The following is a 16,926-nucleotide window of genomic DNA, read 5'->3' as shown; positions in this document are numbered from 1 at the left end:
TCAGCTTTTAAAAATTTAAATTATTTTCTATTCACTGGAAAATTTCTAAAGCTAGACTTTGAAGTCTGCTAGACACATCAGATGTTTAAAATACAAGTGAAAACCAGTTACACCTATATAATATGCAAGCAATTGACTTTTCATTTTTTTGTTGTCTTCTAGCAAAAGTTGTACAGAAATGAGAAATTCGAAAATATCTCTAATGGCAAATTATAGAACTTTTTCATTAACATTACTTAAATAAATAAGTCAAAGCATATTTCTAAGATTTGTAGCATCAAATGTTTCAATCAGACTAAATTTCACAATTTGTCTAAGTTCCGTAGTCCTAGAAGGTAATTTAATATTTTGTTTCTACAGTCAGAATCAAAAATAGCATGTTCAATTTGGTAATCTTAAAAGAAAGTAGATACAGTGAATAAAATTTTAAAGAGGGCATTTAGTCATTTTTATCATAATATCCTTACAATTTGCAACTCAATCAAGAAAACAACACATACTATGTTTTCAAATGTATGTGTTAAAAATTCAAAAGTATAAAATAGGAAATGTTGCTTAAAATAAAATATTGTAATTATATAAATTCAAATATAGATGTAGCTAATAAAATCACTTAACTACTTTCCTTAACAGTTCACTTCAAAATGAATAAATATATGAGTAAATAATTTTTTAGAAGTACTTGAGGAAAATGAAATATCTACAAAGATCTATAGCTGCACCCATACTGGTTTTCTCTTTCCCCTTTGCTTCAAATTCATAGATGATAAAATACAAAATTAAATTACTCTGTTCTTCATCTGGCCTTGATCATATCCAAAGCCATTTATCTAAACTAGGCCTTCTACATAATATCAGGGGCCAAATCCTAAAGGTATCACTTTACCTCACTGCAGAATTTCCCCAGGCTCCATGCTTGTCTGTGAGAATGTTGATAATTTTCTGGATTAGTTGAATTGCTGTCACATGGTCTCGATATTTAGCTGCTCTTATCAAATGATCACACATCTTCTCATCTTCTCGCTTGTCCGCAGAATACTGGGCACAGAGTGACTTGAACAGAAAAAAGAAACATCTATTAATCGTATAAAAATATGGAAAAAAGCTTTAAAATGCATCATGAAATAATCTTCAATATGAACTGAACTAACCAAACATTTAAAGTTACTTTTATATCCCTCATTGACTGAATTAACTAAGATTTAGTGATATATTATCCATACAACAATACCCCAATAAATTATTGTCTGAATCTATTTATAAAATACACTCAGAAGTGGTCAATATTTTAACAGAAACCTGAAAAATTAGAAGCAGCTAGTCAAGGGAAGATGCAAGGCCCCACATTACAGGTAGCATTACAAAGCACTCCAAGCAAAGTGAGTAAGAGAAAGAAAAACATGAGTTAGGCAGCTGCGTTATTTAGTACTGTGCAGTTATGCTAAGGAGTTTAGTTTGATTCTAATATAACGTGATACTAGTAGAAGTCTTTAAGCAGTGAAGTGTTGCGATTTATATATTAAAATGATCACTACAGATGCCATTTAGAGAATGGAATGTAGTGGGATAAAAGAAAGGGAGACCAGGTATAAGGCCACAGCAGAGGTCCAGAAAAGTGACTATGGGCGGCTTCCAATAGTGAACAGCTAGTTCTCAACACCTTGAAAAAATGAAAAACAAACAAACAACAATAACAAAAACCAGTAAGGAATTTTAAACCCTAGCTTTGCAAAATGGAGCAGCAGCACTAGAGTCACCTAGAAACTCAGGGAAAATGCAGAATTATAGGTCCCATTCCACACCTACTAAATTAGAATCTGGATTTTAATAAGGTCCCCAGGTGATTCATACATTATTGGTCTGTAAAGTGCTGTCTTAAGACATCATCAGTTTTGCCCAAAAATTTTAATAATCTCAATTACCAGTTTTCAAGATATTTATTTCTTTTCTTCTGAAATTCAGATACTCCTGGTATCATGTTAATGCTATCCCACATAGTTAGTTAATTGCTTAAAACAGAAAAGCAAAGATTAATGTATACTTGATCCTTGATTCTACTCATATGGTCTATTGAAATCCACCCTGCCAAATACAAGCTCACATACACATGTACACACAACCTACGGTAGGTAACAAAAATGTGATGTTGGAACAAATATAACAGACTTATATAAGTGATATGCATTGTGCTACCTGCCTTTGCTACGGTATACCAGTTATACCTACAAAGATTGTTGCCACATACTACCCCCAGCACTGCCCTAGCAATGAGAGGCCCCTACTTTTCCTAAACCAATGAGAGTAAAACCCCTCCCACACTGAAAAATTGGCTCAGGGAAGGGCACTTGATATAACTGGTGCATTAAATGAAAAGGTCAGGATTTTTATTGGTACTTCCTTCCTTCCTCTTAGAGTGTAAAAGAGAAAGCCCATAATTCCAGAAGTTCTGAAAGCTCTCTCTGCACTATGAGGGAAGCTAGCCTGAGAATGCAGCCAAACCCAAAGGGATCAGAGCCAGGAGCATTATAGAAATATAGAGCTTATTACAAATGGACCCATGAATTTCTGGATCATAGACCAGCATATCTTTAGGCATTCTATGACACTTTTTATGAAAACCTATAATATCCCATTCATTCATTGTAGCAGTATGAACTAGGTTTTGTATTCCTAACACAAAAGCAACCCAACAGACATGGTGTTTATGTATATGCAAAAAAATTAAATTATCTCTTAGTCTGTGCAAAACACTTGACTATGGAGATCAAAGGTTGGATTATCTTGATAGCCCCTGCCCTGGAGAATTCCCATTCTGTCTAGATTGGGAGGAGGGAAGTGGTAATAAAAGTATATCATTCACATTAAATCACTGAAGCTACAAATGCTTTTTAACAGGAAGGCTTGCAAAAACTAATGAGAAATATTCAAAATGCTATAAAGAAAGAAAAAGAAAGATTTTGAGAAGTCATTTCTGGATGGGAATAAAGAGAACCTTAAAGCAAAGGCAAACCAGAAAAATTTCAGGAAGGGAAAAACAGGACAGTTTGATCCAAGTATAAAATACAAGTAAAAAAAAAGCAATTATGAAATACATAATGAGGATTGAAAACTGCCACTAAGAACCAGAGTACTATATATATGAATATGTAATGTGTGTGTGTGTGTGTGTGTGTGAGAGAGAGAGAGAGAGAGAGAGAGAGAGAGAAAGAGAGAGAGAGAGAGAGAGAGAGAGAGAGAGAGAGAGAGAGAGAGAGAGAAAATATAAGATTGGGAAGAAAAATAAAAATCTGCTTGAAGTATCATCCTTGGTAATATCTCCTGTCAGACTTGGGCAACTAACTCGAGCTCTTTTGTCAAACTGTCCTCATCTGTAAAATGAGAGGATTATAATGGCTCTAAAAATTGGACAATTAGGAGATTTGGGACCTCTGAGAGCTTAGTTTTTGTACACTGGTAAGAGAAACTAGTTCTTTTATTTAAACCTTCATGTGGAGAAAATAAATCATGTTAGAAACTAGATTAATTTATAAGAGATTAAATGCAATTGTCACATGCTATATTAAAGACTGAGCCAAACAAACCAGAGGATAGTTCAGCTTGTCAAAAATATGATTTGAACAAATAAAATGATTAAGAAACACTTAAAGGGTAGGGGTAGAAAGAAACAAAGAAACAGTAGTTTAAGTGAAGATAGTGAATTATTCAATGGGATAAAATTGTCAACTGCTGTGTGATATTTTCAGAGCTTTACTCCAGAACTAGGCAGCACTTTTAGAGGTTACATCAAATCTATCCCAACCATATACTGAAACATGTAGGATAAAAGGGTAAACATTTGCAGAATTTTTATACCCACAACATTCCCTACTATATCCATAATCTGCCTTTGTCTAACATCATAAGAGAAAATTTAAATTATTGATGGAAAATAGAAAATCACTGGCTTATATACTCCCCTGAAATACCATATGACTTCATATTAAATGGTACTAAAATCACAAAGAAATGCATTATTTAATAGCCTATTATTTCTACCTTTTTATTCATATTAAAATAGTTTAACTTTACCAAATAACATTTTATAAGCATTTGATAAGCTGTAAAAGTTTTTTCTTGAAAGGGCATAATCCTAAAAAGAGTCCAAGGTAAGCTAAATAGTAAAATGGTTTAAAGTGTTCTTTAATGGATCCTCCTTTACAATTTAAACAGCAACTTTTCATATCTGACATAAAATCTATAGATATAAATCACATTAAGGGGCTATTCTTTCCTGATTATCAATCTCTGTCTCATTGTGGAACATTAGAGTCACATCTGACCTTAAAACATGATAAAAGGAAACCAAACAAGAATGTTTTGTAAAGATATAATGAACTCATATCTATTTTTTAAAATATCTTTAAAATGTAATTTGAACACATCCTTATTAAAAACCAATAATATTCTATGTGTGACATATCAAAGTCCAGTACATACAGATCATGAATATCTCTGCTTCAAGATCAAATCTATGTTACTTACTGGTGGGTTATATATTTGTGTATGTGTGTGTGCTTGTGTTTAAAGACTAACTGGAGGTATTCCAAGAAACTCTACCAAAATGTGCCATCTATCAATAAAACCAAGGGCAGATCTAATACTTTCATTCAGTTTTACTTTATGTCAACTTTTCTGTTTTAAGAAACACATAAACTAGGTAATATGACATCACAACAATGACTGCAAAAATATCTGAATCTAAAAAAAAATGAAACAAGTACCTTGGGAACTAACAATTCAAATGTATTTGATTATTGCTAAAGAAATCTAAGATTTATTACCAAAGCATTAATAAATTTAAAATAACATAAATAAACCCACTTCTTAAAAGAACTTCATTTACTTGCAGAGAAAATATTTTTAAAAATAACCAAAGGGAGAAACAATTTAGACTGGCCATTTATAACTTTATTCTGGCTCTTTAAATGTAAATGAATAAAGTTAAACATCACATGTAGTCTTTCCTTCCAGATGCTACATCTCTACCTAACTTTACTATGTCCTTTGCATTTTCAGAGAGAAGTGAACGTCAAATTGAGCAGATTCCTCCAGTTTCCTCCTGTCAGCTAGCTAATCATCCTTCTTGGTGGTCAGACTTTTTTCTTTATTATTCCCTACTAGAGGCCCGGTGCATGAAAATTCGTGCAGGGGGAAGGGGGGGTAATCCCTCAGCCTGACCTGCCCCCTCTCACAGTCTGGGAGTCCTCAGGGGATGTCCTAATCCACAGTCTGGCCTCTCGCTGCAGGAGGTGACCGGGCTGATCAGGGGAAGGCGCCGCCCCCATCACCCCACTGCTGCTGCTGCCTCTGGCTTCCCTCTGCGGGAGGAGACCAGCTGATCAGGGGAAGGCGGTACCCCCATCATCCCGCTGTTACTACCACTGCTGGCCCTCGCAGCCACCGTGGCTGCCAGCCCTCCTCGGCCCTAGCAGCCACTGCAGAAGACATCTGGTCTATCCAGTCTAATTAGCATATTACCCTTTTATGGCATTTTCTCAAGACTTTGTGCAATTTATCTTGGCAATATTATTCACTCCCATATTACCTACTATTATCAATTTGAGTCATGGCCAGGTGGCTCAGTTGGTTAGGGCATCATTCAGTACATTAAAAAGTTGCAGGTTTGATTCTGGGTCTGGACGCATTCAGGAGGCAACCATCAAAGTCTGTCTGTCTGTCTCTCTCTCTAAATAAATAAGAACATATCCTTTGGTAAGGATTAAAAAAATACTTAAGATGGTAATTTGAAGGAAAAACTAATAGAGAAGAGAAAGTTAGATAAAAAGGTATATAAGTCTAAAGGTCCTTTTAATTATTTTATTTAATATTCTCACCTGAGGATATGTTTTTTTGGGGGGGTTTAATTGTTTTTAGAGAGAGGGAGGGAGAGAAGAAGGGAGGCAGAGTGAAACATCAATGTGAGAGGGAAACATCAATCCGTTACCTCCCATTCACGCCCTGACCAGGGATCAAACCAGCAACCTAGGTATGCACGTACCCTGATCAGGAATCAAACCTAAAACCTTATAGGAAGGCAATCCAACCAATTGAGCCACCTGGCTAGGTCAAGGTCCGTCCCTTTTGATTCTTTATCTGAATAGATAGTGTGAAAAAATATCTGAAAAGTTTCAAAATAATTGGAAATTAAATAATTCATATTGAAATAATTTATGGATCAAAGATGAAACCACAAACAAAGTTAGAAATATTTGTGGGAATTGGCTAAAGCAGCAGTTAAAGAAAAAATGTGTAAGATAGAGGAAGATATAAACAAGTGGAAGAATATACCGTGTTCATGGATTGGTAGGCTAACATCATTTAAATGTCCATACTACCGAAAGCAATCTACAGATTCAATGTAATCACTATTAAAATACCAACAGCATATAGAACAAATACTCCAAAAAAGGGCAAAGGATTTGAACACACTTCACAAAGAATATACAAATGACTAGTAAGTACACAAGAAGAAAAACTGAAATAAAAACCACAATAAGCCATCACTATATATCCACTAAAAGGGCTGTAATTAAAAAGACCAACAATACCAAACATTGGCAAGGATATAGAGCAAATGGAACTGTCATACCTACCTAGCTAGTTGGAGTGTAAAATCCATAACTACTTTAGAAAATTATTTGGCAGTTTCTTGTAAGCTTAAATACAGGGTGTCCCCAAAAATGTATACACACTTTGAATAACTATCAAGACAATGTTTATTAAAATACATTTTATTTTCAAAATGTTATAGAATCTACAGAAAAGTGTTTGTACATTTTTGGGGGCACCCCCTCTATGTCAGGCGTCCTCAAACTACGGCCCGCGGGCCACATGCAGGTGTTTTTGCCGTTTTGTTTTTTTACTTCAAAATAAAATATGTGCAGTGTGCAGAGGAATTTGTTCATAGTTTTTTTTAAACTATAGTCTGGCCCTCCAACGGTCTGAGGGACAGTGAACTGGCCCCCTGTTTAAAAGTTTGAGGACCCCTGTTCTATGTAGTTACAATAGCACCTAGCATTTTCACTCCTAGATATTTCCTCAAAAGAACATATTTACACAAAATATATTATATGAAAATGCCCCTAGTTCTTTTAGTCATAAAGCCAAACACTGGAAATGACCCAAAATCCACCTATAGACAAGTAGATAAACAAAGTATTACAACTCAGCAATGAAAAGAGACAACTGAGTGATACACACAACAATGTGGATGAATATCAAAAACTTTATGCTAACCAAAAGAATCCAGACATTAGAGTACCTACTACATAATTCCACTTATGTGAAAGTGTATATTACATGAAACTATCATAACAGAAACTAGGAATCACAAGGGAATTCTCTAAGATGATAGAAATTATATATATATATATATATATATATATATATATATATATGTCACAAACAGGAGAAAAAATGTATAGCTTCATCGATTCTATACTAATAACAAAGGAATATGCAAATTGGCTGGGATGCCGTCACGTAACAACCAATCAGGATGGGGGTGGGGCCGCGGCGGAGAGCTCTCAGCACGCCTGCGCCAGGGGTCTAAAGGGCGCAGAGAGGAAGAAAGAGCAGACAGGCAGTTAGGGGGATCAGGCCAGGAGGGGAGCACAGATAGGCAGTTAGGGCGATCAGGCCAGGAGGGGAGAGCAGATAGGCAGTTAGAGGATCAGGCCAGGAGAGGAGCGCAGATATGCAGTTAGGGGGGTCAGGCCAGGAGGGGAGCGCAGAGAGGTAGTTAGGGGAATCAAGCCAGGAGGGGAGTGCAGATAGGCAGTTAGGGGTATCAGGCCAGGAGGAGAGAGCAATTAGGGGGATCAGACCAGCAAGGGAGAGCAGTTAGGGCCATCAGGCAGGCAGGCAGGTGAGCAGTTAGGAGCCAGTGGTTCTGGATTGGCGAGAGGGATCCCAGATTGGAGAGGGTGCAGGCTAGGCTGAGGGGACCCCCCCCACCCCATGCACAAATTTCGTGCACCGGGCCTCTAGTATGTAAATAAAATAAAAAATAAAAGCACAATGAGGTACTATTACAGAGCTAACAGAATGCTAAAATAAAAATCACTTATCAATTTTTATGAAAATGTGAATTAATGGGAACAGCTATACATTGCTTCACTTTTGCAAAACAGTGAACCAATATCTATAAAAATAAAAACATGAATACTTTACATCAAGTAATTCCACCCTACCAAAAGGCATAAGCATGTATACCAAAAGGCTCATAAAATAGTCAAAGCAGAATTATTCATAATAGTTAAAAACAGAAAACAATCTAATTACCAATCAATAGAAGAAATTATGACAAGCTAATGGTCTACTCATGTAATGGCAAAGTATACAGCATTGAAAATAAAATAGGAAAATGTGCCCTAGCTGGTTTGGCTCAGTAGACAGAGTCAGTGGGAGCACTGAAGGGTCCCCAGGTTGAATTCAGGTCAAGGACACATGCCTGGGTTGCGGGCTCGATCCCCAGTTAGGGGGTGTGCAGGAGGCAGCAGATCAATGATTCTCTCTCATCATTGATATTTTGATCTCTCTCTCCCTCTCCCCTCCTCTCTAAAATCAATAAAAATATTTTTAAATGAAAAATAATAACAATTTTTAAAAATAGGAAAATGTAGCAGCCTGAATAAATTTCATGACCATAATGTTGAACTAAAAATACAACATCATCCCTCTGAGGTTGTGGGTGGAAAGAGATCAACCAAAGAACTTGTATGCTTATATGCATAGCCCATGAACACAGACAATAGGGTGTTGAAGACCTGAGGGGGGGGGGAGGTTAGGGGGGACTGAAGGGAGTCAATGGGGGAAAAAGGGGGACATATTTTCAACAATAAAGAATTTTGTTTAAAAAAATCATAAAGTAATTACATAGGGTGTCCCAAAAAAAGTATACACTTAAACAGCTGATAGCTCAATTCTGAAAATGAAATGTATTTTAATAAACACTGCCTTTATAATTGTTCAAAGTGTATGTATACATTTTGGAACACCCATATAAAATAAAGTGCTCTTTTCTACCTCCTCTCAGTTTGGCCAATAATTTTCTACAGAAATTAGGGGGATGGAGGAGGTGGATGTCCACTGTTAATAAAATAAAATGCAGTTCCTTTGTAGAGTAAATGGAATCAAACTACACATCATTCCATCTCAGTACATATATTTCTATCTTCTTTCTTTCTCATGGCTACAAACAGAGTATTACATTTTAGTTAACTAAACATATTTTATAATAAACACTTAAGTGTAATACCTTACTTCCCAATTTGTCTGAAAGTCACACTATAAATACTTGTCTCATTGCAAAACATTTAAAAGGGAAATCACCTAAGGGGCAGAAAATTAAACAACTTCTTAATATTTCACTTTTGGAGGTTTTTGCACTTGATCCTTTTAACTAAGACTTAAAGTCAAATTTGAAGAGAAAAAAAAGTTATCCACAGAAATCTTACAAAGACTCTTGAAAAGCAGACTTAGAAAAATGAAAGCTTAAAAACCTCTACAGCAACGAAAGTCAACCAATGACATTGTGTGACAGCCACCTTTAATTCTGAAGTGATTCCTCTGTCATCCAACGACTCGAAGTATTGATTTCTCTCAGCATGAAAAAGCCGAAGCCAATGAAACAGATATAGCATCATCCCACCCGATAATAGCATTCAAGGTTAAAACAGGCAGAACACTTATCAAAGTATCTCTTCCATTTCTTACTGTTTTAATGGATGGATGCAATGTGTTGGGTTTTTATCTCTATAAACTGCAGTCTTTAAACAATATTTTTAAATAATTTGAAGAACAGGTTCTGATTTTTTACCATAAACTGTTTTAAAATGTCTTAAAATGTTTTAAAATGTTTTTAGATAATTGTAAAAGCCAGACAACTCTAAGAAGGCTATAGTTTCTACTTGTGTGTCAAATACACACATAATATTGTGTTTTTATTATTTCATTAGTTACTTATTAACAATAAACACACCACAAAATCCTCAGGCAAATACTAAAAGCTGATTTCTTCAAAAACACGTGCATACATCATATATCAGATATAATATAATAAGCTTTTCAGAAGTATCAGGTAAGATAGACATGAAACAATTAAGCCAGTGGCATGCATACAGTAGTAACACCTACACTTATTGTAGGCTTAGTCAAGAAGTTAAACTACACAGCAAACAGTCCATTTCTTCCACCACTCAGTGTTGAAAGACAGGAATAAAAATAATTACAATATGAGATACTGCTAAAAGATATATATATTGTGTACTTGGGAGAAGTCAGAAAGAACTATTTAGAATCAGGGAGGGTTACACAGAGGATTTAAAGATTAAATAACTGTTCACCAAGAACAAACAGCTCTTTTAAGATTAAAAATAAAAATAGCATCATATTAGGCAAAAATAAAAAACACAACTAAGAGAACAAACTCAAATAAAAACCTTTTTAAAAGGCAAAGATAACAGTAGCAGAATAAGACATGTAATATGTAATTACTAGAGCCTTTCTTTTTAAATATCCTGATATGTGCTTGTTTATATTTTCTTTGGGTGCCTAAAATATTTTTACCCATTTCCTTCATAAAAAAATGTTCCTCAAAGGTTTATGTAAAACACTTAACACTGAGCCAAACCAGCTAAGGCTGAGCCTAGCTTTTAATCTGGCCACAATCAAGAAGCTATAATAGAAAGTGAGACAAGTTGTAACACATTCTGGAAGAATCACTAAAAATAGTGCATTCCAGACTGAATATACCAGACATTGGAAATATACCGAGAAGCATTATCATTGCATTATCCAGGTGTAGAGCATATACCAGAACATATATGGTAGATTGGGGTGGGAATTTCCCTTCACGAATTTGATGGCTCCATTGTCAATGAACCTGAAAAAGGCAAAGCTTGGACTAAGAAAGAACCAATATTCTTTTCTAAAACTGGAGACAGGTGGACCTGGGCTATAACAAGAATGAAAGTGGTCAAAGAAGCGAGATGAACTAGCCCCTGCAACATGGCAAAAGTACAAGGGCAACAGAGAAAGAGGTCACGAAAGGGTACCTCCCATCAGAATCACAACCTATAAATTCCAGGAGATGCCACATCCAGTACTGAGTTTTATTTTCCTTTGTGATGACCTTCTACCGTTGCTGAAAAGCCACCTGTATGACAGTAAGAAGTAGCTTCCTGAGCTCTGACATGGAGTGGTCTGGATGTAGGCCCTGTGGCAGAGATAAGAGTCCCAGATGACCTGTGTGACATATAAGCTTTCTTTGGAAATTGTCAGAGACTACTTAGAATAGAAAAATGAATACTCTCTATTTTATAGAAACAATAATAGATGCATTATTGAACACTTAAATATGCAGTCAGAATAGCAGGCACTTTGTCATATCCCATTTATTCTTCAGAAAATTACTGTAGGTAGGTACCATTATTATCCTGATTTTAAGATGAGACAATGGAGGGAAATGGCAAGTAAAGTGATGCTCAAGGTGATGCAACAAAGGCTTCTCTATTACATGAAAAGCAGTAAGTGTCAGCTGTTCAAGCTGGATTCAGAAAAGGAAGAGAGGCACTTGAGACTTCACTGTAAACATTGCTTGGACACTGAGACTTCAAATAATTTCAAGCCCTAGCCGGTTTGACTCAGCGGATAGAGCGTTGGCCTGCGGACCAAAGGGTCCCAGGTTCGATTCCGGTCAAGGGCACGTACCTTGGTTGCAAGCTCCTCCCCTGCCCAGGCCCTGGTCAGGGATTGTGCAGGAGGCAACCAATCGATGTGTTTCTCTCACATTGATGTTTCTCTCTCTGTCTTTCCCTCTCTCTTCCACTCTCCCTAAAAATCAATGAAAAATTATCCTTGGGTGAGGATTAAAAAATAATAATAATAATAATTTCAAAAGGTTAATCTATGTTTTACAGACCACAGTAAAGCCTTGGACTGTGTCAATCATGAGAAGCTATGAGTTCCACGGAAGGCAATGGGAGTGCCTCAGCACTTGGTTGCCCTTGATGCATAACCTGTACTGTGGACAGGAAGGCACTATCAGGACAGAATCATTTCCTACAGGCTAAGGTGTCAGAACAGGGTGCATTTTATCTCCTCATTTAATTTGTACCAAAAAACTTAACATATAAAAAACTGGGCTGGACTCAGAAGAAGGAAGAGTGAAAATTGGTGGAAGAAATATCAGTAATTTAAGATATGCAAATGACACTATCTTACTGGCAAAAAGAAACGATACTATGAAATGACTTCTGGTGAAAGTGAAAGAAGAAAGTGCCAAAGAATGACTGCATTTGATTATTACAGAAAAAATATACCAACTATAACATAGACAATGAAGACACTTAAATTTTTATAAAGGTTGCTTACCTTGCTTGATTCTGTCATCAATTCAAATGGAGACTGCAGCCAAGAAAGCAAGAGAAGGATGAGACTCAAAAGGGCAGCAAGGGAAGAATTAAGAAAGATCATCAAGAGCAAAGAGGTGTCATTAGAGACCAAGGCTAAGATCATTCACACCCTCATATTTCCAATTCCTATGTACAGATGCCAAAGTTGTAAAGTGAAAATGGCTGACAGGAAAACAATGATTCATTTGAAATGTAGTGTTGAAAGAGAGCTCTACAGATACCGCAGTGAGCGCCATAGCGACTGTTGTTCCATCGTTATGGTCGATTGGCTTTTATATATATAGATACACACACATACACACATCAATTCTACTGTTCCATTAAAAGATGACAAAATTCTTAATTAGAAAGAAAATAACTCAACAAACAGAACTAAATGAATATTTCATAAACAGATATACTATCCCTACTTCAGCTCAAAGACTGTATCATAATCATTGTGGAAACACCAAAGCATCTCTACTAAAGTCAGGAACTAGAAAAAGTGTCCATTAAAAATAAACCTCAGAGGGAAGGTAGGGGAGTGTTGGGGTAAGGGGGAGAGATCAACCAAAGGACTTATATGCATGCATATAAGCCTAACCGATGGACACAGAAGCATGAGGGGGAGAGGCAATGTGGGGATAAGGACACATATGTAACACCTTAATGAATAAAGAAAAAAATAAAATAAATTAAAAAATTAAAATTTTAGATTTAAAAATATGTAATGTCTTCCATTAAAAGTTTTTAGATAATGCTAACATTATCTAAGTAATGCAAAAATTTAAGAGTACCAAGAAGGTATTCTAACAAACACCCATACTTTCGGTAAAAGAAATAAGAAACGAGCCCTAGCTGGTTTGGCTCAGTGGACAGAGCGTCGGCCTGTGGACTGAGAGGTGCCTGGTTCGATTCCAGTCAAGGGCACATACCTGGGTTGCAGGCTCAATCCCCAGTAGGGGGCGTGCAGGAGGCAGCCAATCAATGATTCTCTCTCATCATTGATGTTTCTATCTCTCTCTCCCTCTCCATTCCTCTTGTAATCAATAAAATATATATTTAAAAAATAAAAAAAATTTTAAAAAAAGAAATAAAAAATGAGAGATGAAACTACAAAGAGAACCATGAGAAGTAAAAAGCTAATCAGAAAACAGTGGGTAAGAAAGCCAAGCAGAAAAAGAATTTCTTAATGGAGGAGTTGATCATCAATGTCCAATGATGCAGAGATCAAGGGAGATGAGGAGTGAAAAAGAGCACTGGGTAGTATAATTAGATCATTAATGACAGTCAAGAGAACATTTTTAATTTATTTGTTCCAGGATTGAAGATGAAAAGGAAAGGAGAGAAGCCAGGTAGCAGGACAAGTAAAAGGGGGTGAGAAAGTAAAAACACCAAATAGTCTGACAAATTGAAAAAGCAAAGTCAAAATGGAAACTTGGGAATTCTAGCAGCATTTAACATGGTTATCCAGCTTCAATATATGATAATTAGAGGAATATAAATATATCAACACAGAAGCTAAAACATACTTCCAGAGAGATCACTCAAAAGAGAAAGAAAAATAACTCCCAATGTATTAAAATAATATATGCCTTGTTAAAGAAAACCACAGAGGGCAGTTAATGATTATAAAGATAGCCAATGACATCAAGTAAAAATAAGACCTTTCAATCAAAACTACTCATAACAGTAAGAGGCCTATTTCATACTTAATGAAGGCCCGGAACTAAAGTTCACGGTATTCTTGAAACAGGTATCAAGGCAGATCTCCCAAGTAACAGAAGCGCATCACCTAAGGATCTTTTTCACATTAAGAATCCTATTAGAAAGAAAACACTAAAAGGTAATTGAATTTCCCTCAGTTATCTTCATCTCTGTCAGCTCCTGCTATAATAACTTACTCTCCAGAGCAGAGATAACTCAATTCTGTCCAGCAAGCATATGTTATGAATCTCCAAAGCAAACTTGTCTAAATCATTCTGATCTTCTATCAAGGTTGGCTGTGGATATGAACTCTGACAGAAAGCAAACAAATTTATTTTTATCTTTTCAATAATTCACTTCTTCATGCTTTGATGGAAGAAATCATGAGACAAATACTTAAACTGCAGCTATGTTATAAAGTCAGATGAAATGGTTTCCATGACTTAAATAAAAACATTTAATTAATAAAAGTTAGCAGTATATAGCAGAATTGGTAAACTACCTGAATGTTCAAGTTGTATCCAATAGTTTGAGGTAAAGAAAAAAATACTATCAGTCAGATGCTACCTATAGTGATCTCACAAATAATATCTCAACTATTTCATCCTTGAGTAGCTTTTAGTAAAACATACTTTAGAAAATAGAACACTAGAAAATTCATTTCCAAAATAGAATGTACGAATAAATAACAGTTCTTACAAGAAAATGTATTTCCTACCTGTATTCAATAGAAATCAAGAAAAATAACCTACTAAAAATAAAGGGCAACAGTAGCAGTAATCATGTGGTTCTTAATTTAAGTTATAATCTACAAAATAACAAGTTTATTCAGAACATAAATGAATCTAAACTCAAATAATTAATGAACCTACCTTTCTTCTGAAAAGCTAATTTAGATTAAATTTCTCAAATGAAGATACTGACTTGCCTATGCATGGTCTTTTAATTCTACAAGACTAGTCGCAAAAACAATGATAATAATAACAGTCACTAACACAGGTTTACAATGTGTTTTAACCCACATTATATAAAATTTTACTCTCCACAAAACACCTTCAATTAAGGTTCCATTACATCCATTTTACAGAAGGGAAACTAAGACTAAGAGAGGTTCAGTAAGTTCTTCCTAAGACTTTGCCATGATAAATTATGGAGCCTAGAACCTGAACATCTTTCTAGCTCCATGTTCCTGCTATAAAATACCTCTTGCTAACACAATTTAAAACTTAGGTTACCCTTCAACACCATAGAGAAGCTCAAACATTGTAGCCAACAATGTTTCTTACAATTTTTTAAAGTAAAGTGTGCTATTGTGTATTTTATAGTTTAAACTGCCTATTCTTTCATTTCAAGCCCAATCAGCAAATTTTGGATTGAGGAACTCAAAGCTGTCATTTGAAAGCCACCAATCATGTCTATTTGAAATACTATTATAAACACTCACTCTTGCTGGTCAGAGGGTAGAAAATAGTTCTGCCATGGCCTTTCTCACTTAATTTAATTCTTTATATTTCCATAGAGAACTAGCATTCCCACTTTTAATCAGAAAAAGAATTCAAATGTGTAGGCTGTAATTAGCATTCGTTTATTGAACAATTATTTACTGAGCACCTACTATGTGTAAGGCAATGTTCCAGGCACTATGGAGAATGTGATAAAAAGACACCATAAAAGGAATAGTGAAGTGATTAGTAAAGATAGAATAGGATTCCAATAAAAGGTCAAGATAGGAGAGAGTAGCCAATAGCATTACATATGGAGATGAGGTTTATTAAAAGGAAAACAAAGACAGAAGAATGCTGGGTTAGGTTACATTGAGGTCACTGGTAATCTCAGGAAGTTTCCAGAGGGAGTGAACAGTAGAGACCTGGAGAGTATTATGCTAAGCGAGATTATACAGTCAGGGAAAATTAAGTATCACATGAACTCACTTATATGTGGAATGTAATGAACAAAATAAACGAATGAACAAAAAAGACCCAGAACATAGAAGGATGGAACAGACTGACAAATCTCAGAGGGAAAGGGAAGGGGGATGGGGAGAAATTAACCAAAGAAGTTGTATGTATACTAGAGGCCCAGTGCACGAAATTCACTGGTAGGGTCCCCAGTGGCTGCCGGCTGCCAGCCAGGGCCTCCCTCCTTTCCCCTGGCCGGCACCGCCCCCTGATTGAACTCCCAGACGAACTCCCAGTCCAGGGGACAATTTGCATACTACGCTTTTATTATATAGGAAAAGGATATGCATAACCCATGGACACAAATAATAGTGAAGGGCTTGGGGGGAACGGGGCTGACGGGAGGGGGGGAGTTGAGCATAGAGGGGGTCCAAGGTGGGGGCGGGGAAGGGAACATCTGTAATACTTTCAATAATAAAGATAAATTAAAAATTTTGGCAAAAGAAAAAAAATTAAGCACATGTGGCAAAATGTTACAGTTACTGGATCTAGATGATGAGTATTCATTATACTATCCCTCCTATATTTATATATTTATCTAAACTTCCATGATAAAAATAAATAATATATACAAAACTCCCCCAAAAAGTTGCATTAGCTTAATGATTGTATAATGAGCAATAAGAAAAAAAAATCGATGAAACACAATAGAATCTCTAACAAACATCAGATTGTAATATATGATAGAGTCTTATCTCATACAACACAAAGAAAATTGTTTCATATTTTAAAAATTAAAGATCACATCCACAGAAAATCTAGAAAAGAATATGTGCAGAAATATTTAAAGGGTCTTCAAATGAGAGAAAAAAAAACTTAACCTAATA

The 16,926-nt window shown here is 35.7% G+C and overlaps 1 protein-coding gene across 3 annotated transcripts in view; it reads right to left on the bottom strand.

The window, feature by feature from the left end:
- The window catches only part of LRBA (LPS responsive beige-like anchor protein), a 563,043-nt gene that overhangs the window by 321,515 nt on the left and 224,602 nt on the right, over positions 1 to 16,926 (bottom strand). For all 3 annotated transcript variants that reach the window (XM_079771501.1, XM_079771500.1, XM_079771502.1), the window contains exon 37: positions 887 to 1,053. In XM_079771501.1, the coding sequence (XP_079627627.1) occupies positions 887 to 1,053 (167 nt within the window). The remainder of the gene's footprint in view (positions 1 to 886; positions 1,054 to 16,926) is intronic.

Source organism: Cnephaeus nilssonii (assembly GCF_951640355.1).
Source record: "Cnephaeus nilssonii genome assembly, chromosome: 5".
Classification (NCBI taxonomy): Eukaryota; Metazoa; Chordata; class Mammalia; order Chiroptera; family Vespertilionidae; genus Cnephaeus; species Cnephaeus nilssonii.
The sequence above is the reverse complement of the archived record's forward strand: the minus strand, read 5'-3'. Positions and strand labels throughout refer to the sequence as shown.